Source organism: Elaeis guineensis, chromosome 14, assembly GCF_000442705.2.
Source record: "Elaeis guineensis isolate ETL-2024a chromosome 14, EG11, whole genome shotgun sequence".
NCBI classification, from domain to species: domain Eukaryota; kingdom Viridiplantae; phylum Streptophyta; class Magnoliopsida; order Arecales; family Arecaceae; genus Elaeis; species Elaeis guineensis.
Window position 1 is genome coordinate 68,394,412 of NC_026006.2, and position 23,409 is coordinate 68,417,820.

Here is a 23,409-nt window from a genome sequence, read left to right on the forward strand (position 1 = left end):
GGTGGTGTGAAACACAAAAATTTTGAGGCGAGGCGGATCCACCAAAGCTCTGCTACAGTATGAACGTGTCCAACTTATACCAGTTATCAGTCATATCTGTCGGCTAACTCCAATCCCATTCAACCAATTTCTCTTTTCAAAATTCTCAGACATACAGCATCAATTTTCAGCTAAAATAGTTTGAAAGAATTTCAGAATTATTTACAACATGACATCTAAGCAGGGGAAAGGCATTACTGGTCAATGCTATATATAACTTCCAAAAGTACTATCATTGCTTACCAAAAAATGCCGTCTTAATTTAGATGACCAAATAACTAATGAAGACGCGTCTTTATGCATCCGATTTACCCCAAAAAAAAAAAAAAAGTACGCATCTTTATTCAAACAATAGCTGAGCCTTAATGTTTGCTCAGTGGATACTAAGTTCAGCACTTTAATGGCGAAAATCCATACATTCTTCCAAGTTTCCACACCTAACCATCCTTATATGTGACCAACAAGTCTTATCCCCTTGTCTTTACATGGACAAAGCTACAAAGGCATTGCTTCTAAGAGGATGCATGTTTGACTTTGTGCTACGGCGTCTTGCACCAAATTATGTTGGGTTGATCTCACCACCAACATTCTAAATATCCTTGTTACCATTAGACCGCAAGCGCTCCACCGTGTCGCCCACTTCCAGCAAGTTACCATCAGGACATCATCTCGCCAGTAGTCCATTGCACATAACTCGGTTATTGTTTGCAAGATGCTAAACTAATGCGGCCCAATAAACTCTCCATTGTCAAAGCTGCTTACAAATTGTTGACCACCGTAAAGCGCAATCAAAGGAGTTATTCTGAGCATTCGTCATTGATCTAGAGAGGTCATTAATGGGTCCCATGTGGAGACCTAGGGGTTAATACCCCGCGACCAAGAACGGGGTGCAGCTACCCAGAGCGAACTTGCATTGCCAAAATTGCAGAGAGAACCCTCCGACAACCCAAAGGGAGGAGGAACCGTCAGGAAGGAAACACGTCCATATAGAGCCACGCACCTCATGTGCTGGGGGATGGGTCTTTTATTATTATTAGAGAGCCTTTATCTATTTATTGTCACACTTGGTAGAGAATAGAGAGAATGAAGGTAAAGATGGGGGGAAGTCCGAATGGAATGAGACTAACCAGCTCAAAAGACTTGATGGAGAAAAAACCTCAGAGAGAGAGAAGGAGGGGGGGAGTGGTGGCGGGGTGATAATTTTTTGGTTTGGAGGTCCGGGGACGTCAATTCATGGCAGTCCCACGTTAGAATGCTTGTGGGAAACGCAACAGATCCTCCAAACTTAAACGCCAGGGTTACAAGGGCGAGAGTTGAAGGGTTGGGTAGAGAGTTTCCTTTTTTCTCTTTGCTCATCTAGGGGTCTGGTGAGTTTCCAATCCGGGAAGGTTCTCCTCTCACTCCTTTTCTCCCTTTTAATTGTTGGCGAAGGGTGGACGTCTGTGGCAAGTGGCCGAGGTCAGGAGGGAGTAAAAGTCATGGATTTTTTTGGGGCACCATGGATTGCGATGTATAACTGTTGCTGTTCGGGTACAATACTTCTCTGGCACCATAAGCCCCCACACGGACCTCGATCCACATGACTCTCTCCCTCTCTCTCTCTCTCTCCAGGTTCACACTTCACACGCACCAACCAATCCATCCACCACCACCTCATATCGGCCTCAGGCACTATATTTATACCCCTCCGCACCCCAAGCTCCTCCCCCACTCCTCTCCTTCTTCTCCTAGCTAGCTCCATAGTGTTCTACTTTTTAACTCTTCTAGGAGGTTGGGCTTCCATTCTTTATTCTTCTTTTTTAATCATAACTTGAGTTTCTTTTGCTTCTGTTCACTCCTTTTCTTCTGTTCCTTTGGGCTTTTAACCAATACAGGTCTTCTCCGTCTTCCTTTTCCTAGTGGTAGACTCTGTTGAACGAGCAAGTCCTTTTACATATTCCTACAGTTCCTTTTTTTTTTTTTTTTGCCCCTCCACTTTTTGTGTTCTAGTGTTAGGGTTAGGGTTAGGACTAGGGGTATTAGGGTTCTTTATAGCTGATGATGACTGAAGAAGATGCTAATGGAAAGCAGGCTTATTAATATGTGGAAGCATCACCAGTCACTGTTTGCTGCTGTGGCATCATCAAGATTCACAAGCTCTTGTTTGTAATGCTCCGCTCCATTCTGAGGATTAATTTTCATGCTCAGAAGAGAGGTTGAAAGAGAGATGGGAATCTTGATGATGCTGCATCGGCAATAAATGACTATTTCCGATATCTCCAAGCAAAGCTTCCAAGTTAATGATAGACGAGAAGGAGAAAAAAAAGGAGAGATCTGCACAGGTTAAAACCCAAACTCCTTTTCTTGCCTTCTATTTTCCCAGGATAGAGATTTTCTTCTCGAGGCTTATTTTCTTCTCTATTTGAATATTATAGTATTTTAATATTATTGTATAAGAGCAGTGACCAGTGCATCAACCAAGATCATGAGTAGGTTGCTACGGTCGCCGTCGGGAACTGTTAATATAAGCTGTACGTGGTGGAATATTATGGGCACAACGAGACGCATACGTTACGAGAGCATCCTTTGTTCCAGGGTCTCTGGTTCGTGCATGGACTTTGAAATAAAGTATGCCTTACTTACCAGAAAAAATAAAGTATGCTTCTTCTCTCTCTCTCTCTCTCTCTCTGAGGTAGAAGCAGCATTGCTGGGTTCATGCATCAGAAAAAGTGGTCTCATAAGCAATCATTCCTTGGGATCCCGGACCCAGAATCAGGGGCTTCTTGTCTGCTTGTTTCTGAAGGTGCTTTGGCATGTTCTATTGCTTGGAGACTTTCCCATGCCTCCAAAAGTCGGATGTAATCTCGCCATACCATACCTGCATCACGTATTTGTTAGTCAGACATTACCAGAGAGAGAGATTTTATCTGATACTATAATTACATCATCCATGTGTGCATTCTTTGGCAGAAGAGCGCGACTGGCATTACTAGCAAGATTTCAAACAATTTGGGCCACAAAAAAAGCTCGTCAATTGCCTTCAAGTACTTGGGACACTCGTCTGGTGGGGCAATAATCGATTCCATCTATCCACTGATTTCATCTTATAGTAAATGTCTAATCTAACAACTTATGCTCTGGCGCATGTTCATGAATTAAGCACTTTCTGGTATTTTGATCAATATCTTACTAGTCATGCTTAATTAAAACTCATCTTCTTTTATAGCAAGCAATTTCATCTTTACTCAGAAATATTCCACCTACGATGAGTCTCTTGTTCCAAGTAATATTACAGGTAGTGTGCTAGAAGTTGGCTTTTATCTGACAGTGTTAATTAATTATAATTACATCACCTTTGCTTACATTCTTTTGTCCAAATATATATCCACTGGCAGCAATTAATATTGTAGTTCTATAATATTGTATGTTTTGACTTTTGAGACTTTGGACCACCAAAGCTGTTAGATACAAATACTAGGGGATACTTGTGGCGTGGCAATGGATTCCATCAGTGCACTGATGAACTTTATAAGACCCCTGATCATACTAGTTGCTCTTAGATACTATATATTTTATCAGTCCTTCTTCATTAAATTTATGTTTTCTACTGCCTGTGGAATTCCTATTTGTTATGCATTCAGACCTGCTTTAGAAAGAAAAACAAAACTTTCTTTCAGAACCTATTTAAAAAAATTTCATCTATCTGAATTTTTTGCATCATTTTGTTGTCAGCAATATGCATTTCTTCTTAAATGCTTTGCGGGAGCAGAGATCAAGTCACCCATTTCCAACACTTGTGCGGAAGCTCAAGTGAGGTTAAATATTTTGTTGGGAAAAGCCATGTTCAGTACCCTTCATATTCTTCATTAATTCTGATATGCATGACATTGTTCTTATATTGCAAGCATGTGGCAAAGATTTTTGCTTGAAATATTTTTTCTCTTGACAGTGTTAAATGATGGAGAGAACCTATCCACTATTAAATGTTTGAAGCATGAGATAGTTTAAGGATTAATCCACGCAGCAGAAGTCTGGAAAGAAGCCCTCATCTTCTAGCAGAAATTTGGAATGAAGCCCATATTAGGGCACTGGTATGTATGTATCCACCTGAGTTGCTTCATAATCAAATCAACGGCATATACGCTGGTCTGGAAGAGTGCGTTTGTGATCGAGTGCCTGTGTACGTGTTTGTTTGGGAGATTATTACCTTGTGCTCTTGTGACAAATATGACCTCCATAACTTCCATCCAGGAGAAATTATTCCTGGAAACTTTGGGAACGTAAAGGTGTTATAAACGATTTATGTTGCTCCAAGAACTTTGTAGATCTCTTGGACATTAATCCATTCATTCATCATGTGTACATGGATTTCTGTGTCCACAGTGGTGGCCTGCTCGATCTAAAGACCAGCCCGGCCAGGCTTGGAACGGCCGAGCCGGCTTTCACCACCCCTATGATGGGCCGCCCCTTAGTTGTGGTAGGCCACATTTCGGAAGCATTAGATTGCTTGCAAAGTATGACAGATTCGGGAGAACTTTATTGGTGCAGTCTATTGGTGATGCCATTTCCCCTCTCGCTTGATAGTTCTGATAAGTTTTATATTCGGACGTTACAACGATAGCATGTGGTGGATATATACCACATTCTATGTTCTACAATAAGAAGCACTCCATGACTACATTCTTTGTAAGATGATGCTTTGAATCGAGGATTAAGGAAGACCAAGTGGATTGTAAAATGCATCAAATGTTACTGTATAGAGTACATGCTGGTGTGAAATAAAGAACGTGAGTCACTCTAAAATGATCTAAATTTTTTAATCAATGTTGATTTTTTATCCAAGACCGATAATTTTTAGGCTAATTGGATCGATTCTTCCGAAGATCCTATTTTGAATGCAGAAACATCCTCTTTTTGGTACTTTGCTCCTGGAGATTTCTCCTGCTTTTGTTTTGCAGGTGATAGAGGGTAAGTAGGGATAGAGGGATGCAGAGAAATTATACTCTACGCCATGCACCAATGTGACTGTGCTTCATGCACCGATATGGCCATACATGCTATCACCTTGTCTCCTTGGGATGGGTTAATCATTGAGACACGTACATGATGAATGGAGCTCAAAGGAAAAAGAAAAGACGATCAGTATGGTGTGCTGTAGCATGGTGCATGAAGGCAGCGCATTCTGGGCTCAGGAGTACTAATTAACTAATGTTAGGATATGATAGCAAGATAGTCATGGTGGCAAAATATGGGTGAAGAGGGGGGGGGGGGGGGGGGGGGTGATCTGTGTAGCAATCTCCTCCCACCACGCTCGAGGAGAAACCTAAATCGGGTGAGTATGGCACCCCCAACCCCACCTCAACATACGGAGGATCAGACACCCGCATCTGAACACACTCGTCCAGGTCTCGAGGGATAAATTCCTATCATTTAATCGACTGTGCGTGGCCTTGAACTTGGATACAAAGAATGGATGTTAAGGCCCGTTTCAACCGGCTACCACCACAGTGATAGGACTCGCTCCTTCCTTGACTCCTGACTATTTGATCATTTTTTTTCTTACCCAAAAAAAAAAAAAGAAAAGGCAGATGAATGATGGCATTGGAATGCTTTGGATCTGTGTGGTCGGTGATCCAACGTTGGGTGAGTGCGAAGGAAGGAGAAACCTTCTTTCGTGCAAAGGATACAACCACGTTCTGGTCGCGGCATATCTAATGGTGGAAGTTCTCTGTTTTGTTTGCATTTTTCAAGTAATCTCTGTTTTATTTGCTTGTATATCAGACTATATGGTGCAGTGTACGCACCTCTTGAAGTAACAAGACGGTGAAGGATATTTCTAAAAAAAAACGGTGAAGGATATAACCTAATATGGCAGGCCTTTGAAATAAAGCATTAAGGTTGTTCTTCTACTTTGTTGTCTTCCTCTCCATAAAATCTATGCTCTTAGTGTTGTTTAAGTTCTTTATTATTCCTTTTTGTTTGGTGAAATGCCCTTATTATTTGGCCTCATTGTAATCACAATTCTTGGTTTGATAAATCGGTATTACGAAGAAGGTCAATATATAGGCCCAGTCTGGAACACCTTTTTGAAATGGAACAAATTAAATCGATCAACGATCTACTCATTGGACGATAGCTGATCGCCAACTTTAGTTCAGATAGTATCATCTCTCCATACTCAGGCAAGATGACAGGGGTTTGATACATGGTGGTGTCAGCCCTTGCTTTCACCCCTGTTGGCTCATTTTGCCTGAGGATCCAGGCTCTGTCCTAGATGGAAAGCACACAGCATGTGCTACGTGGGGATCATCCCTCCTGGCCTAAATTATCAAAAAAATATCTGGAATGGACCACTCGTTCTTGTGGGCTTGACCGTTGGTTTCAAGCAAGACGGGCTTCCCAGAAGAAATTTAAACCGGTAGAAACTCCTCTCCTTGGGGGATGAACAAATTCTCCCTCCCATTTGGCCTATTACCGCAAAGACAAAAAACGGTGATCCACGCCGGCTGATGACTGAACCCATCCACTTTTCCATGATAGTTGGCTGACGATACATACTCTGCTCGCTATTGAGGTATCACATATTTATTTATAGAGAAGTTAACGGTGGCGCTAATTGGATGGCGAGCTATATTGTTAATTATGTTGAAACTATATTGTGAGATTCTTCAATAAATTTTCGTGCCCACTTTTTGAATATATTGTTTTCTAATTTCCACATATATGTTTATTCTTATATTAATCAATTCATCCAGTTTACCAATATTAATAATAATCATAATAATAAATAACGGTAGGTCTAGAAGTCATATTGTATGTCTAGAAGGTACCTGGGCTTGGTTAACAAAATCCAACTTGATCTCATGGTATAATTTTTTTCCCCCCCAAGGGCTTGGCCAATCTAAAATAGTAGGGTAGGTCTAAGGGATTGGGGAGAACTTGACTGTAGGATAAGCCCTAGCTGGTGCAGGGATATGGACCATCACATGGCCCCATGTGGAATCTGATTGGCTGCACGGACGCCACGGCGGCTTCATGCCCCCCTGCAGCACGTGCCTAACAAAAATTATAATCGCAGGTCGTACTAAAACGAGCAAAGCGCACGGCGTTGTCGTCAACCATCCTTTTTATCTCATGGCGTTGAGTAGGGAACGGAAATAGAAGCATGCATGTGTTCACATGCTTCTTTGTGGTCGTTGGTGGACTAATTAAGTGAATAATGTGTCTGCTCTGCACGTAAAATTGGTGTTGAAATTAAGGTAGATCCAGGATTTGGTAGTATGTATATCTTTATGCTTGTTTGGTGCATCATCTTCCTAGAAGATATCGATTTTCTCTCTTTTTGCCCCCCCTTGATCCCTTCAGTTTAAAGAAGAAACATGATGTACTGATTAGTTCATGTCAAAATCCTAGAAGAGGGGCATCAACATATCAAATTATACTTAACAACCGGACCCTGTTTCTTCCCCAGTGGGAATCTTTAGAACAGTCAGGCAGCTTTATTGCTAGACTCGCAATATGACAAAGTACAAGCTCTCTTTTACGACGCAAAAACTGTTCGGCTGTGTGCGTGTGTGTGAAAATAAAATATATATATCGTCTAAGTCCAATTGTCTAGAGGAAATTGCTCAAATTTGTGCTTTGGATATATAAATGCTACTTGCATGGGAACAGCATTAATGAATTTAGACTCGGAACTATAGAATGACCGGACAGAGGAGGAAATGAAACGGAGATATAAATATGAGAGATCGAAGCATCGACATCTCTCAGTCAGAGCATAACCAACATCCAGATTCCCATTTCTCCTTTTTCTTTTTCCCGCACGAAAATAAAATTCTAGCATCGATAGCTAGCTACCATATATACGAACTATCACACCTAGTGGCTGAAGCGGTAATATATATGTATACCTCTCATTCTGAGTTGCATATAGGAGCTAAAGTGGGAGAAGAATCTGCCATTTTAAATGGAAGCTGTCACATGATTAATAGCTTGCTAAAGGGTTTTTAACAATGGAAAGGACCAAACAAATTAAGGAATCCACAGCCTTCGTCCATAGTTCATGCTAATAAGAACTGTTTTTTCTTTTAATACAGATCGAACAACTTCAAGGGCCACATGGAGGAGTGAGGCTGGAATCTTAGGTGTCCTCCACTCGCAGAGATGTCCAAGCATGTACAAATATGATACCCGCTCTATTTTTATCGTCAATCAAAACAATATTGTGATGCATAGGATTATGGCCACCTTTGAACATTGACTGGTCAAGCAATGTAGGAATCTTTGTGCATGTATCTTAAGATATATATAGTTAACAAGGATAAGGACCGGAGAAAACAAAAGGATTCGAGCTGATTAATATTCATACTGGAGGAACATGAAGCAACTAATCCATTGAACATGATGCTCTATGCATGCGACAACAAGTAGAATAATACACTATTATTAGCTTTTCTTTAATTACCTAATACAATGAGAAAGTATGCTAGTCAATTCACGATAGATAAAATCTCACATTTCATTCAATCATGTGCATATGAAACATGACTCGATTTCCCAAGTATCATGGTGCACAGCGGAGGCTGACATCCATGCGTTGATCTTCATGATGAACCAAGGGAACTGGAAGTTTTAGAATTAGATATATCCTCTAGCAAATTAATATCCTTTTTATTTTTTAAAGCTGCCACCTATGTATTGTTTACATATGTGCGCACACAAAGTCACACACATATTTGTACACACACAGAGAGAGAGAGAGAGAGAGAGAGACCCAAATACACATGTAATAATGCCAATATAACTCTTAAGTTATCACTGCGATGAGTACTTGTTTCTATTTTGTACCTAAAAATTGTTGCAATGAGTATGTAATGGTGGTGGAACATACAACAATAGTATGAGAAACTATATAAAATAATGGAGCAATACAATTTTTTCTCACAAACTCTCTCTTTTTTTTTTTCTATTCTGGATACCACTTCACCACACCATACATTCTACAACAACCACCTATTTATAGGTATAAGAAATGACCTTTTGACTCCCCTAATAAATTTATATTTAGACTTCCCATGTGACTCTTGGATTTTCCATGTGACTCTTGATTTTTCATGTGACTCTTAGTTTTTCTCACTTCAATTAAGTTTACAAAATGACCTTTCAATTTCTTCAAATACATTTAATATTTGCTTTTTCCAACACCCCCCCTTAAACTTAATTGTTCTTTCTTCATCATGCCAAGAGAACTTTTAAACTTGGTGAAGAGCTCTGCTCCTAATGGTTTAGTGAATATGTCGGCAACTTGATCTTGTGTCTTCACATACAGTAGCTCTACTTCTTTGTTCCTCACATGTTCCCGATTGAATGAAAATGCACATCAATATGCTTGCTTCTTTGATGATACACCGGGTTCTTTCTTAGTGCAATAGCCGACTTGCTATCAATGCTTATCTTGGTAGATTCCTTTTGCTCAAAATGAACTTCCTTCAGCAAGTTCTTAGCCATATAGCATGTGATACACATGCGGATGCAGCAACATATTCGGCTTCACATGTAGAAAGAGTAACAATAGGTTGCTTCTTTGACATCCATGAAAAAGCTGCATCTCCCATAGAAAATACAAATCCGAAAGTACTCTTCCGATCATCTATGTCTCCAGCCCAATCACTATCCGAATAGCCCACAAGTTCAAAGTTACTATGATGAGAATAAAATAGTCCATCAGTAATAGTACCTTGGATGTAACGAAGAATTCTCTTTGCTGCCTTCCAGTGCATTAATTTGGGCTCCTCCATGAATCTGCTGACTAGGCCGACTGCATATAGAATATCCGGTCTAGTACATGTCATGTACCTCAGACATCCTACCAAGCTTCTATAGAGAGTAGGGTCCACAATCTCTCCTTATCTTCTTTTGACAGCTTTGCTCCACAATCAATGGGGGTGCTTATAGGGTTACAATCTTTCATCTTGAATTTCTTCAAGATTTCTTTGGCATAACCTTCTTGAGATAAGAAAATTCTTTTTTGATATTGTTTGACCTCCAAATCCAGAAAATATGTCATTAACCCATGTCTGTCATCTCAAACTCCTTCATCATGGCATGCTTGAACTCCTCAAACATTTGTGGATTATTACCTGTAAAAATAAGATCATCCACATACAAACACACAAGTAGAATGTTAGAATTTTTCTCCTTTACATACACAGCATGCTCATAGGGACATTGCTTGAAGCCATTTGCTTTGAAGTAGCCATCAATTCTTGAGTTCCATGCTCTTGGAGCTTGTTTTAAACCATAAAGAGCCTTCCTTAGCTTTAAAACCTTCTCTTCATGTCCCTTCTTCACATACCCTTTCGGTTGTTCAACATATACTTCTTCTTCTAGAAAGCCATTTAGAAATGCCGACTTCACATCTAACTGGTAGGTGTTCCAATTACTTTGTGCAGCCAAAGAAATCACCAGACGAATGGTCTCCATGCGTGCTATGGGAGCAAATACCTCCTCGTAGTCAATTCCGGCTTGCTGCTTGTAGCCTTTAGCTACTAATCGAGCCTTATATTTCTCCACCTTTTCTTCTGCATTCTTCTTTACCTTATATACCCATTTCACTCCGATGGGTTCATGACCTTCTGGAAGAGTAATAAGTTTTCATGTGTTATTCTTCTGGATTGCCTTCATCTCTTCATTCATGGCCATCCTCCAGTTTTCATTCTTCACTGCTTCTTCAAAAGAGATTACATCCTCATTAGCATATAAACAAATGAGATTAAGGGGACTCGTCACCTCATAGAGATCTTGAATGCTTCTTGTCTTTCTGGATTCTTCATTTGAAGATGGAGATCTCGTGCTAGGTGATGAAGGTGATGTGGGATCTTCAACTTGAGCATTCACTTGTTCTTCTTCTTGCACCTCTATCATGTTGGTGTTCCAATTCCAGATTCCTTCTTCATTGAATTTCACATCATGGCTTATGAGGATCTTCTTCGTCTTTGGATCATAAAGTTTGTATGCCTTGGATCTCTGATCATATCCTATAAAGATGCAAGGATAACTCTTGTCATCAAGCTTGCTTCTCCTTTGATCTGGGATGTGTGCATAGGCAATGCAACCAAATACTCTCAGATGAGATACATCTGGCCTATATCCATTCCATGCTTCTTGAGGGGTCTTTCCTTCGAGATTCTTTGTTGGGCAGCGGTTGAGAATGTATACCGCACAGTTCACAGCTTCTGCCCAAAACTCTTTTGGCATTTCTTTTATCTTCAGCATGCTTCTCACCATGTCAAGAATGGTCCGATTCTTTCTTTCTGCTATGCCATTCTGCTGGGGTGAGTATGGTGCAGTCAAAGTCCTCCAAATACCTTGAGATTTGCAGAACTCCTCAAATGCCTTCGAGGTGAACTCTCCTCCTTGATCTGATCTCAAAGCTTTGATTTTGCACCCAGTTTGATTCTCCACAAGAGCTTTGAACCTTTTGAATGTCTCTAGGGCCTCACGTTTCTCCTTCAAGAGATACACCCAAGTTTTCCTGCTAAAATCATCAATAAATGTTAGAAAATAATGACGACCTCCAAATGAGGCCGGTGTGATGGGACCACAAATATCCGTATGGATGAGTTGCAAAGGCCTTCGGGCTTGATGAAATGACTCTTTTGGGAAGCTAGCTCTTGAGTGTTTTTCAATAATACATCCTTCACATATTCCTTCAGGGGTATCCTCAATGAGAGGTAATCCCTTCACCATCGCCTTCGAAGATAAGAGTTTCAAGGAACCAAAGTTCACATGCCCGAACCTCAAGTGCCATAGCCATGTGTCATCCTTCATGCATGCACTCAAGCACTTTGTCATAACATACTTGATGTTCAATATAAACATTCGGTTCTTGGTCATAGGTACTTTTGCAATCAGCTGATCATGTTTTCTTAAGTAAAGATATCTACCTTCCATAACAACATCAAATTTTTTTTCTAATAATTGACCAAGACTTAAGATATTTATTTTCATATTAGGCACATAGTAAACATTAGAAATGAACTGTTGAGAACTATTCTTGAGTTGAATTAGGATTTTACCTATCCCCTTCACTTGAACTTTTGAGGTATCACCGAAAGAAACATTGCCTTCACTATCTCATCTAACTCTTTGAACATGTATTTGTACCCGCACATATGATTGCTTGCACCGGTATCCAAGTACCAAATATTTTCATTGGAAGCTTCTTCTCCCTTCTCTGCTAGTAGCAAGATACCATCTTCTCCTTCCTCCTTCTTTGCATAGTTGACCTTCTCATGCACTTGGTTATTCTCATTATGGTAACATTCTGAGGAGTAATGACCATATTTACCATAAGTATAACATTTAATTTTACTTTTGTCATACATTCGTCCTCCTCTTGAGAAACCTCGTTGCCTTCTTCCGCTAGAGGGACCTTGTGTGCTTTCTTCATTAGGTAAGACTCTTGTGCCTCCTCTTCCTCTGCCATATCCAAAGGAACCTCGTCCTCATCCACGACCTCGTCCATGACCGTATCCGTAGGTATAACTATGACCGCGATTTATTTGACTGCTTTCGCTAGTTGGGCCATCCTTCTTCTCATTGATGGTGAGCTTGCACTTCAAGGCTTGCTCCAAGGGTTCTTCTTTCCGCATCAAGATCCTCTGCTCATGGACTTGTAGAGAACCCATGAGTTCATCAACTGTCATAGTGTCCACATCTTTGGACTCTTCAATTGCAGCTACAACATAGTCAAACTTCTGATCCAAGGATCTTAGGATCTTCTCCACCACACGCTTGTCCTCTACATTCTCACCATTTCTTTTCATTTGGTTTACATTAGAAAGTACCTTTGTGAAGTAATCCGAGATGGATTCTCCTTCCTTCATCTTCAAAGTCTCGAACTCGCCTCTCAACATTTGGAGGCGCACCTTCTTCACTTTCTCAACGCCCTTATGAGCGTTCTCGAGGATCTCCCAAGCTTATTTTGAGTTGGTGGCATAAGCAACCTTCTCGAATCTGGCTTCATCTAGCCTTTGATAGATGAAATAAAGGGCCTTCTTGTCCTTTTTTCTTTGATCGACAAGCGTCGTTTTTTGTACCGTCGTTTATGCGCGGTCATCTTGGGGTTCTTCATATCCCTTTTCAACAACCTCCCAAATATCTTGGGAGCCTAGCAATGCCTTCATCTGGATGCTCCAATTCTCATAATTGATGGTGGTGAGTCGTGGAATGGGGAATTGCATGCTGTTGGACATATTTCCAACCTCCGAGCTCTGATACCACTTTGATGGAATATGTAATGGTGGTGGAACATACAACAATAGTATGAGAAACTATATAAAACAATGGAGCAATACAACTTTTTCTCACAAACCCTCTCTTTTTTTTTTCTATTTTGGATACCACTTCACCACACCATACATTCTACAACAACCACCTATTTATAGGTATAAGAAATGACCTTTTGACTCCCCTAATAAATTTATCATTTAGACTTCCCATATGGCTCTTGGATTTTCCATGTGACTCTTGGTTTTTTCCACTTCAATTAAGTTTACAAAATGACCTTTCAATTTCTTCAAATACATTTAATATTTGCTTTTTCCAACAGGAACTTAGTTGTACATGATGGTATTGATCATTAAAGAAATTTTCTTTGTTAACAGTAAGTTGTAATGGTAATAAATATTCCTACCAATGGTTATATCTTTGCTCCTTAATTGATTAGAGGGGACAAATTGGTAGAGCATTCTTTTGAATTGTTCATCACACTTCAAGAAATCTACTCATAAGGAGGCCTACCACCTAGGACATATTGAGATTGGTAAAAAAAAAAAAAGGTGACTTTAGGCCATTTCAAGTCATAAAACAAACTTAAACAGGATTAATTAAATGAATAGTTACCATTAAGGTGTTCAAATTCATGAAGATCTAACTGATACCAAACCAATTGATCCTAGACGTAGGCAATGGGTAAACAATGCATATTTGGCTTAACGGGATCATTTTGCTTCCTTGAATAATGGCACCTTAAGATTTAATTAGATAACCTTTCTGTTCTCAAAAGAATTAGAAAAGATACTAGCTAGATGCCTTTAGCAACAAAATTAAGGTGTGATGTAAATGCTAGATGATACTTGCCTATCATTAGTACCATGTGGTAGCATGTTCACATTGCTTCACAAGCATTCACTTGCAACAAGCGTATCTCTACCAAAAGGCTGCTAGTAATTTTGATATCTTGTTTTTCTGAAAATAGCACATATCAAGATTTTAATTAATACATGGCATAGCTTTTGGTGTAAGTATAAAACAGGAATCCTTTTTAAAGTCCTGCATGAAAAATTCAAAATTTACTCCTAAATACTTTTGCGCTCAGAAAACCTAGGTACCACAAGATTATTTATTGAATTCTTTCGAAGATAATTAAGCAACCAAATTATCATGTAGAAAGAAATCGATCTGTGCCAAAATCATGTCGAAAAAAGGTTAAACAGCAGCCATCGGATCGAAGTCAAACAACATGGTCTTTGCGGTTACACCACACGTGCAACCACCTACTTTGGGGGCCCTTATCAAGAAGAAAGCCATGGAGGCTTTTGTGTGCTAGTTTGTGTTTGGGGGCATCCACTCCCCCAGGACAGCGCCTGGTCCCTATTCCTGTCGGCGCCTCTACAATTATACATCGATAAATCTATGGTCCCCCAACCCTCCCCCTTCTGATCACGACTCCACAAAACCGTGTCCCTGTATCAGCTTAACATCACCACCCACTCCAGAAGACTAGAACCCAAACCCCCACGTGTCCCCGTAATGGTCGTAGCATGAGCATCCTTCCCAACGTTCGAACGAACGGCGCTCTGTCACGTTCGCGTCCCGTGGGACCCGCACCTCCCTGTTGACCATTGACCGCCGTGGTGGACTTCCGGTCCCACTGACCAGGGGCAGGGATCCCTCCTTCCTGCCGTCCGACACGTGTGAGGGAACGCCTCTCCTTTTACACCCACTCGTGTGGCACTCTCCCCCACTCGGTGTGGTCTCCATCGGTTGGATCACCTACACGGTCGAGAGAGACTCGCCATCTGTATTCGATCCAAGACCAATTTGTTACAGCTCTTGGGAGGTCGGATGGCATTGCTAGCTATTTGTTGCCTGTTAGGCAGGGGGTGGGCCCCGGGACGGAGGAGTGGTAAGGATCCAACAGCTATGATTGGGAGCCCCACGCGGCCGGTAGTCGTTTACCTTTACTCCCACGTGTGCTCGGACGCACATCGGAGGGCTGTCATTGGATCAACGTCTCACGTCATGGCAACAAGCGATGGGAGTAGCAAACTTGTCACCTAATACATGACACACATCTGCAGCTTTTGGCTGCTTGATTCGGATGGATGGCATGGTTCCTCCGCGCATCACCATCATGTGTTTTTTTTTTTATCGATACATCATCACCGCCTTATCCTGTCATCTTCATAATTTTTCTTCTTTTCTTCATATTTATATCAAAAAGAAAGAGGACGAATTTTTTCTATCCAAAAATAATAAATTATGGATCAACTATATTAAAGTAGTCGACTAAGGGGAGCTGATCATTATTAATTTATCTTGTTCGCTGCAATGATGACGATACCTTCTCCAAGTGTCGTATTCAATTACTTTTAATCTTTCATGTAATCTAGTTTTTGTGAATCTATTCTTGTAGATGTGGGAGTTACCTGTTCCTATTAAATATTTTCAACTTTTTTTATCAAGACAAACCAAATTCTATGTCCTATTTAATTCTGTTGATCTATCTGGTTGATCCGACATGCCAGCAACCTAATCAATTAGTAGTTTATTACTTCACAAAATAAAAAAAATTAATATTTTTTTTTTTTGGCTTCCCAAAAGATACCTACTACTGATTTCTAACATCTGAGATGGGAGAAATAAACAGGAATAGAGGGGATTCCTCTAGGGAGCAACCTTAGCGGCACGTACGAGCCACGGGAGTAAATACCTTGCCGTGGAGTCATCATGCCAGAAGCATTTCAGGAAAGCGATAGCGATGCAAGGCACTGCATTTCTGATATGTTTTTCTAATTTTGGATCGGGATAATTTCACTGAAAAATACACGAAAAATTCTGGCTGAGTCCAGTCAACCGTTTCTGTTATTTTTATGCTAAAGATATGGAATCAAATGCTTGGTATATCTTTACCCAAAAAAAAAAAAGCTTGGTATATCAACTATCGAATTACTTAGATGGGAACTGGTTTGAACGAAAAGCTTCGATGAGAACGTTGTTTAGATCAATCACACTATTGAGAAAAGCGTCACAAATGGCAATATTAGATTCAGAGGTTTAGCAAGAAATGGACTACCCTTGGATCTCTCTTCCTCTCATGCGCCCAAACCACCACCACCCCCTGGGGGGTCCACCATGATAAAATAAAATGAAATGAAAAATATTTCTCTCGCTCTCTTCCTCTCTGTTCGCTACTCCCGAGGGGAACTACTGTAGCCTACGGAATATATCACGGGAGGGCAGAGCCGATCGGATGCAACGCCTGGCACCAAAATGTCCTCAAACGCGCTCCGTGGCCCACCGTTTGGACCCACGACTCGGCAAACATGCGGTGGCGTCCGTAGCCGTTACCGTAGGAAATGGGAATTATGGGTGCCGTTGCACCGGACACATACCCCTCGCCCGCACAGGCAATCTCTGACACCCTATAGTGGGCATTTGGCTACGATGCATATGTACATATCTCTCTCTCTCTCTCTCTCTCCTGATCTCATTTGCTGGCTACAAGTATACGTGTGTCCCACCTCACGTGGCCTGGGCCCCACTCAGTTTAACCTCACCCGCACACGTCGCGTCACCCGACCCAATACGCTGTGCCATCATTCGCTGCCATCCCGTAAACAGGGTCCCGTAGCTGATCAAGCTAGGGACCTTTTTATTAGCTAATAGCGTTTTGAGAGTAGTAGATGGGGATTATTATCTTATACGCGTGGGCCGCGTCGCACTCGTGAGATGGGGCCATGCAACGAGGACAGAAGAACGGTAGGTGTTCAGATCTTGATGTCGTTACTACTCTTCCTTTCGTTTTAATCCAACTCCAGCGGAAAGGGAAGAGCCGGAACGGGATTCTGCATTAATTTTTCTTCTTCACGGTTTGCTTCCTCTACGGCTAGCAACCCTAAAACGTTAGTCTCGGGACTAGACTCTGATTTGGAAAAGAATATCTACCTCTCATCTTCTTCAAGCAATGGAAACGAAAACAGCCAGAAGGGAGGGGAGAGAATGAGTGGGGCTCCCGGGGCAGAGGGGCCCAGGTGATGGTCACTGCCCACCACCAATATCCAGGCCCCCTTCTCACCCCCACCCCTACCCTTCTTTCCTCCCCCTTTATAAATATGCAATCCCCCACTTCCCAAATCTACTCACCTCACCTCACCTCACCTCATCCAGCCACACAAACACAAACCAGCACCACTCCTCTGCCACTCACCTGCACTCTCTCTCCCCTTCTCCCAACCTTCTCTCTCTCACATACTCTCTCGCCCACTTTCTACACCAAATCCATCCCACGGATCTATAAAATCAGCCGATCCAGTGGAGAAGCAGGGGAGGAAGAAAGAAAGATAAGGAGATCTATGGAGCTGTACATGGACGAGAAATGGAAGCTTTCGAAGAAGGGGAGCACGAATAGCAGCTGCAGCGCCAGCAGGAGGATGGTGGTGGGCGAAGGCGGGCCCTTCCTCAAAAGATCCGCGAGCATGAGAGAGGGGAAGTCGAGTTCGGGCTCGCCGCGGTCCTTCTCGAGCCGGTGCGCCAGCCTCGTAAAAGAACAGAGAGCCAGGTTCTACATCATGCGCCGCTGCGTCACCATGCTCATCTGCTGGCGAGACTACCCTTAATTTCCTCCAACAACCCCTCTTTTTCGCTTCCTTCGCAACGCCCAGAAGGAAGCGAGCAAGCAGGCCAGGAAACAAGAAAGCTAGGAGATAGAGAAGAGAGAGAGAGATGAAAGCAAGAAAATTAGATGTGCTTGTACATAGTTTATAGTCTGTTTGTTAATTTTGTTTTTGGGTTACTCGTGGTTTTGGAGAAGTTTTGGGTCTGCTGTAGTCTGTGGTGGCGACGCGATGTGAGGCCTGGAAATATTCATCAAGAGAGAGAGAGAGAGAGAGAGAGAGAGAGATGGAAATAGGTAGGGAAGGGGAAAGCTGTGAAGAAAGCAGAGAGTTGCGTTAGTTTTTCTTTTTTGGCATCAGTTTGGAGAAGGAATAGATTTTCGGGTGCACTGCCCGCTCTTAACCATCCTTTTCTGCCCTGGTTTTTGGCTGCTTCTTCTGTTGCTTGATTTAAATCATGAATTGATGGATGGATGCAGAAGACTGAGAATTGAATGAATGAATGAGGATGATGCTGGTGACGGTGGTGGTGGTGATGGCAGCACTCTGCCGAGTCCGGCGTGACGCACTGACACGTTGAATTATTGCGCTTCCTAATTAATTAATCATTTATTTATTTGTATAAATAAGATAAAATATTTCTTTTGGTATAGACTTGAGATAAAATATTTTGATGGGTTTCGTCACTTTAACGTATGCGAGCCAATCAAATTAGAGGGAGTGGAATTATGATGCTGGTCAAATAACGTGAGAGTAGTCTGGGTGGGCATGTCCCTTCCATTCCGTGATCGGCCACTCTCTCCTTAATTTGTTATTGTTATCTTTTTCCTTTGAGAATCAACTAGTTTTTCTTTTCATGTTGGTATCATTGATACCACTTATTTAGGGGAGTGAATAGATCTCAATCAAAAAAAATTTATTAGTTGGATTGAATCTACTATTGAGATCGATGCTAAAAGCAATATACATAAAGCAAATAAAAAGAAAAAGAGCAAGACGCATACATATGTATGTATGAGTGGTGGATCCGCTTCGACTAAAAATTTTGCCTCCATGGGGTCTTTATTGTAGACGCCGTCAAGGGGTCTGGTGGAGGGTCATGGGAGAGGGTGAGATGGCGCGAGTCACGAAGGGTGTCCGGGGTTGCCGGGGCAAAGGTGGCCCATCTCCTAAGTGCTTTGGATTCCTTGAGATTTGACGTGCGAAAAAAAGGTGTCATTGACCTGTCTAATGTGGGTGATGACTAGATCTGAGAAAGTGCTACCCCAATTTCCACTCAACAAGGTAATTAGTATGATGTTGGCGTAATTTACCAGGAACTTTGGAAATTAAAGCTAAAGTGATCACGAACCTGATCAGATAAATGGAGAGTTTAGTAATTTCCAGGGCACCGGGGGATTATAAAACGAGACCGTCTTTATAATTACCGATAAAGGAAACCACCTATACGGAAAGATCTGGTAAATTTATTCTTGATTCATTAATTGAAAATATTCTTGAATGATAGTTGATGAAAAATTGTTGGGCCTCAAATTTCTGCAAAGCATTTTCTAAACAGGTAAAGTCCGAGTGAAACATCTAAGCCCCACGAGTGAGAAATTATCCATGACACTCACCTTTAACTGTTTAAAATCCGTTCTATATATATATATATATATATATATATATCATTCGTCAATACCTGCACCAATTTAAGCATTTATAATTTTTTTTAAAAAAAGAAAAACTGCAACGTTAGGTTGAATTATTGAAACCTCCTACAAATTCAGTAATCTAGATGAGACTCTTTGTACTCCATCTCCACAGGTTAAACATATTATGGGACAACATTGGAAAGCGGATAATTTGCTTAACCTGGACGCTAAAGGTCTAGATCACGAAACTGTTTTAGTGATATGTGATCACTCTAATGTAATGATTTTTATCCAATTAAAACTCTTGATCAATGACTGGATATCTCATGATGTTTAGCGACTTGAATGGGATTTTGTTTAAAAAAAAATGCAGATGGGCCCAAATTAAATTACCTACCATGGATCATCAGAACATGATATTGTTGATGTGCTATAAGCATCCTATGATCTCCAGGATGATCCAAACTTGTATCAAATCAATCATGAAGAACTCATCATGAGAGCATATTCTCATCAATCAATCTAATATTTGACATTGACATTTCTCCCAAAAACAAATCATTGTCACAAGATGTTTGATTGTTTTTCAATAGATTTTTGACAAAGAAATGAAGTGCGTCTTTTCGATTGATGGAATCCACTTTCAATAAATATACTGGTGTATTACTCTCTGTTCTTTTGGAAGCTTGATCAGCAACAAAATAGAGGGTAAAGAAAAAGGTTTTACAAATTCAATAAAAATATTTTTGATCATAATCATGATGTAGTTCTGCCTTTCAAGTATATCAATAGTGCATTAGATGCAGTTGCTGCTGGTAGAATTATTTCATATCTAAATCTTAAGGATCCAGCCGCAGAGGAGTCGGATGGTTGCAGTAGAAAAGATTGGCATATATCAAAAGTGGTTTAGATTACGTAGGACACGTAAGGGATGACTATAGAACCTCAGACCTCACATTTAAAGAACAAAATAAAATAAACAACATAAAGTTTGGTCACTAAAATATCAATCGTTGAAATAAAAAAATCAACAGAAAATTTCATTAACTGGATCACAAATAATTCAAGCCTCTGAAACGAGATACAAGGGCTCATATATATCAGTGTTGGAAGAGGCAAAATTTTCAGCTCAGATCGATGAACATCCATGCATGTGGAACTTTCAGAAGGCCAAATAATTTTCTTTGCATTGTTTCTGAATTTGTGATGGAAAAGACGCTACATATCTAGAAGTCCACACATTGCGAGTAAGTTGCTGCGGCATAAATCTTACTGAATCTAATGCAAATCCTAGGTTGAGATTGAGAACTCTAACAATCATTTCATCAGCGACAGCCTTGAGCATTCTTGGACAAATCTAAGAACCGACCACCCACGTGAGTTGAAACAAGACGTTTGTTGGCATGTCACCATTGTCATCAACCAATGTTCATATCCACCCTCATTTCCTTCCATCTCTCTAAGATAAAACAATTAAAAAAAAGAAAAAAAAAAAGAAAAAGAACCTGTTCTGTTCATGAGACAACGTTGCGAATGCCCCTCGGGCTCTCAGCTGGCCTGGTGGTGACCCTGCTCCCAACCACCATCACTTCCCTTTCCTTTTCCCCCCACGTGAGCCTCACGTGCAATATGCCCTTAATGATAGTTTCTAATCCCTTAATGATGGTGCCCCCAAAGTGGCGGTACGACTGCCAATTAGACTATAGGAGCCTCACTCGTGGCCGAGGGATTACCTCCCCGCCCAATGATCCGGTCAAAGAGAAAAGGAAAATCTAAAGCACATCACCTCCTCGATAGCGTTTAACGCAGACAGACCCGTTACCGTTGTACGGAGATTAGATTACTCTATTATTATTAGCTTTGTCTAAGCTCGAGGTGGGTGCTTTTCTTTTTCCTCTTCCAGTTGATTTTATTTGATTTAATAATATTAATCGGATGATAAGATCTGAGGATCGAAGATCTTGGCCGTTGATACCGTGGAGACAGCTGGGCGGAGCGACAAATGATCGGATCCCCAGTGGGCCGCCTGACAACAGTTCGTACGAGCTCGGACGGCTGCGATCGAGACGCCTCACCGATCCCTCGGTCCTGGAGACTCACAAGGGAGATGAATCTAGAAACCCATCCTTTTTCTTTTCTTTTGTTTTTTGTTTTTTTGGGTTGGTCCGGGTCGGGTCCGGGAGGTGGGTGAAGTATCGTAGACCGCACGTGGGGGTGGACCCGGGACCGGCAGTAGAAAGGGGGATTTGGGGATGAGGGTCGTGCACACCCAACTACCGGACCCGGATCCATCATTGCGATTTGACCGCACCCGGTACAAAGGGGGCACGGCGCGACCGCCCGAATGGGACTGTAGTGGATGGGACCCGGTAAGCCGCACCCCCCATCCATCGATCGGCGCACGCCTGGGCGCGGGGAGGGGCCGGTCAACGGTCACATCGGGGGATGGGGCCACGTAGCTGTCTCGTCAGGCAATTCTATTGGGCCACGTGGGAGACGCCACGTCCGTTCTGGTACGGCGGAATCTCCATCCGGATCCCGGGCTCGGCAGCGTCACGTGGGTGTGGGGCCCGAAACACGTGGCATGTTGCTCAAGGACAGCGACTGGTTGCGGTTCACGTGGGGATGGACGGTGACGCGGTCCTTCCACCACTCCGTGCCGTTTTTGTACATTGACCGTTCTGTTTCGTTTCCGCAAATAAATCCATGCCACCGGCTCCGGGCTCCAGAGGGAACCTAGAGTAGGCCATGAAACAGGTTGTGTGAGTTTGGTTGTCATTTTCCAAATAATAATAATAGGATCCATTTGGTTGAAATTAATTTGATATTAAAAAAAATAAATTTTATATTAAATTATTATATTTAATATAAAAAATAATAAAATAATAAAAATTTGATGGATCTTATGTTTATGTTCGGATAAAGAAGATAAAATAAATATTATGAAAAATTAATATTTGATAAATTTTTAAGTAATGGTAATAGATACTTAACAAAAATACCTCAAATAAAACTACATATTCTATTATTGGATTTGTTATAATGTCTTTCTAGATTGATTTAATAAAAATTTTTTACAAAAATAAATTGAGAAACAAAAAGCATTATGCAAAGAGCTATATGATTATATAGTAATTATATAAAAAATAATTGAAGATGATAATATTATCTCAATATTAAAAAATTATTTTATATTAAAGAGTATATTTATAAATTTTGTCATATTTCTGTATAAGATTACCTCCAACTAAATATAATAAATTTTTTTCACTATTATTTTTTAAAGTAATTTTTTTACCAACCAAATATAATTAATTTTTTTTAATTATTTTTTAAATATATGATTTCTAAAAATTATTAAATTATTTAATAATCTGACACATCCCAACCAAATGGATCCAAAGTGATGCCACTAAAATGAATTGACAATTCAATCTTCTTAATTATATCTTTCTATTTGATATTAACATGCACAATAAAAGATAATAACAATAATAATATATTATTATTAATGTGCTGGTTTCATAGCCATAATATATAGTCAACATGACGTCGCAACTTACATGGATGTCTATTCATGGCCTGTAGATTGTAAAGAGACAGCAAGTTATACGAGGAGAGAAACAAATATATCCACATTACTTGGTCTATGATTGAAGAAAGAGATCTTAAGTCTTAACCATCACTATTAAGCGGCTATTGAAGAAAGAGATCTTATCCATTACTCTTAAGTGGCTGGCCTTTGTGGCGTTCGAATCACAGATTTTTCCACAACTATGACATTGATTGATGCAATGGTTGTCTAACATCCGAACAAAAAAAAAATAATTGTTGAGTATGCAAAGACACAGACG

General features: G+C 40.8%; 1 protein-coding gene across 1 annotated transcript; it reads left to right on the forward strand.

The window, feature by feature from the left end:
• Positions 1-17,672: 17,672 nt before the first annotated feature.
• On the forward strand, positions 17,673-17,924 carry LOC140853672 (small polypeptide DEVIL 22-like). The gene has a single exon (XM_073248325.1). It carries the CDS (start codon positions 17,673-17,675, stop codon positions 17,922-17,924), a length of 252 nt encoding a protein of 83 aa, XP_073104426.1.
• The last annotated feature ends 5,485 nt before the right edge of the window (positions 17,925-23,409 follow it).

Bases quoted from the DNA above. Each gene is read 5' to 3' on its own strand.
- LOC140853672 (XM_073248325.1), top strand. From the start codon at position 17,673: ATGGACGAGAAATGGAAGCTTTCGAAGAAGGGGAGCACGAATAGCAGC.